Source organism: Atta colombica, unplaced genomic scaffold (genome assembly GCF_001594045.1).
Source record: "Atta colombica isolate Treedump-2 unplaced genomic scaffold, Acol1.0 scaffold166, whole genome shotgun sequence".
NCBI lineage: Eukaryota > Metazoa > Arthropoda > Insecta > Hymenoptera > Formicidae > Atta > Atta colombica.
This window is the reverse complement of record NW_017259257.1, coordinates 1,151,684-1,154,586: the sequence shown is the minus strand read 5'-3', so window position 1 is coordinate 1,154,586 and position 2,903 is coordinate 1,151,684. Positions and strand designations below refer to the sequence as shown.

General features: G+C 30.5%; 1 protein-coding gene across 3 annotated transcripts in view; it reads left to right on the top strand.

Moving 5' to 3' along the window:
- The window catches only part of LOC108686225 (WD repeat domain phosphoinositide-interacting protein 2), an 8,585-nt gene extending 6,854 nt beyond the window's left edge, over positions 1-1,731 (top strand). For all 3 annotated transcript variants that reach the window (XM_018191401.1, XM_018191402.1, XM_018191400.1), the window contains one exon: positions 857-1,731. In XM_018191401.1, coding sequence (XP_018046890.1) covers positions 857-972 — 116 coding nt within the window. In that variant the 3' untranslated portion in view covers positions 973-1,731. The remainder of the gene's footprint in view (positions 1-856) is intronic.
- Positions 1,732-2,903: the final 1,172 nt, after the last annotated feature.

Genomic DNA, 2,903 nt, shown 5'->3' with positions numbered 1-2,903 from the left:
AATTTAATAAATGAAATTAAAAATTTAAATCTTCTGCGTTTCAATTTTCCTTCAAAATCGGCACGAACTTTCCGGACAACCCAATATATATATATAAAGCAGAGAAAATATGATGTAGTATTTACAAAATTAGGCGTGTGTGTGTGTGTGTGTGTGTGTGTGTGTGTGTGTGTGTGTGTCTGTCTTACCTGTCTAATTTTGTAATATTGCATCATATTTTCTCTGCTTTTTTTTATATAGCATTTATTATTGAACGTAAAATGAATTGAATTATAAAAACATCGTCGTGTTACGTAAAAGTATCTATTTCCAAAGACGAGAAGTGCTATATACGCACGATTATTTTTAAAATAGTTTTTCCTTAATTGATAATTATATATATAATTTGATATAAAATATAGTTTTCTTATTATTGTAATTAAAAAAAATCGCGTTTTATATTTTATATTACATACATATACAATAGTGTATGTATTAGAAAATTAAATGCCTGTGATTAATTTTTTTTTTTAGAGAAGATTATAATTTCATATTCATTAACGAATTCATTTAGTGAATGTATTTCACAATGTGATGTAGACAATGATCAATGAGATATTTAATAGTTGCACTCAGATAAAAACGTTTCTGTGCACTATTCGTAACTCATATTTTCCTTTAGGACTTGTATTCTAGTCCAATAAAGTTGGGAATCTTAGAAATTTGCGTTAAGAAAGATCCAAATTAAGAACATATCTGGATGCATAAAATATCTCATATATCATTGAATGCTGATCGTCTGTATACATCTTTATCGTTATATCCGCTCGAGATAATGCGATCGAGATAGAATCTGATAATCTGAATGGATTTGTAGAATCAGAGAAGTATCAAGAAATGATAGCGGCGACGGAAAGCCCACCAAAAGGCGGCGGCCCATTTCGTCTGGACGATGATACCGAATTCCCACCTGTTACGCAAAGGACAGATTGAGCATAACCCATACACAATTAAGGCATATCAAAAGCTCAAACTGAATGAAAATAAGAAAAGCCATGCGAGAGCAACGAAAGAGCGAAAGAGACACAGAATGCAGAGGACGTCCAGTATTTACAGACGGCTCTATATCCAGTACTCCCAGTTCAATAGAACCAAAAATTTTAAAAATCTATAGGCAAATATTACCGAGATTGTTATCTTGTATGCGTTAAAGATCATAAATGGAATGTATGCACGCTAAATTAGAAAGAGATCGGATTTTTACACACTAATCCATATATGTCTGTGCAACAGAAAGGAAAGAAGTACCGTTGAGTAACACTCTCGGTCGTATTAATAAGTTGTTGAATTTTTAAGCGGAATTTCTTTTATCATTAGTTAAACAGACATTGCATTTGCAAAAGAAATGCAATATCGCGCGGACAATATAGTAATCCAATGATAATAATCTTTTCAATTACAGAAATTACGCGATTTTTTGTCAAGTGCACACAGAGAGTGTATAATATACTATAACGCGAAGTATTTCTACATTCTAATACTTCTATATTTTATATAGAAGTACTTTATATAGAAAATATGTGTTTTTATTGTAGCCTTAAGACGGCTCAGAATAATCCAATCGAAAATGACGGATTAGTATAATTAAATTGTTTTATCTTAACGAACGCCATACTCTTTACGAACAATAACTGTTATTTCTCTGGACTTTTATGCAAATATTTTACCAAAACATTATTTTAGAAAGAAGAAAAAATTGGAACAGTCGATCTTGATTTAATAATCAAAATGATTATGACCTACGTTTATTACGAGATTTTGAAATTATTTTTTTATAAGAAATATCTGCATCAAATTCTAACATCCACGATTAGCGCTGACTAGCTGTTCTTGCTTCAATCACGCTTACTATTTATAATGTTTATATTTAAAAATCAATATAAAAAAAATTGGAAACGATATAAACAAAAATGTCTGCTTTTTATCCCATCATATGAAAATCATACAAACGGCGGGAAGGATTTTGGCTATTTTAAAACACGTTTTTGAGCTTGCGACATAACACATCTGTTTCGTTGCATGTCTCATTGGATTGCTATATTTTATGATGAAATCTTTGTCTTCTTTGTGTTTACAAAAAAAAATTCATCTTCTTTGCGGATGAAGATGTAAAGATATATAAATATATATGGCAAATTGTCGAACGATGAACTTCAGCTGTAATTCTTGTATAAAAGATCCTTTAACATATGTTAGCTTCTTATAGAAGAATGTCAAACATGATCAAGTTGTATAATTTTGCCAAAAAAATATCAATTTTGTAATGATATGATGCTTTGTTGGCATTTAAAGTTCAAAAAGTACTGCAGTCTTTACGTGATAGCTATGGGACAATGAAATAACGGCAAATGATAGCAGGGACAAGTATAAAGTATTTATAAAAACGCGAGAAAGGGATTTATTCCACCTTTCTTAAAATCTAAATCATTTTAGACATATTATTTCATGCTGATCAGAGATAATTTTGAAAATTACGCATACTGAGAATTCTAACTCGATGAAAATTTTATATCTGTTATCAAACATCATCATGCTGTATCTTAATACTTTATCAGATAATTATGTATAATATGTAATCGTATCGAATGTGTGCAATAAGCAGTGTCTCTTTGAACGCTTTTTCCGAATCGATTATTTAAAACTGTCATGACATGTAATTTGTATAAATAGTTCATTAGTAGGGAAGAATTTTCGATATATTTGCGTTTTTGTTTAGTGTCGACTTCGTTAACGGTCGAACTAAACTGTGAATAAAATCTCTCCATTGATCGGTGCCAATTTACCGAAATAGAAAGACGACATTAGTGCTGAGTGAAAATATTTTGTCGTTGTATGATGATGATGAGCACAGCTACCGTTTCTTT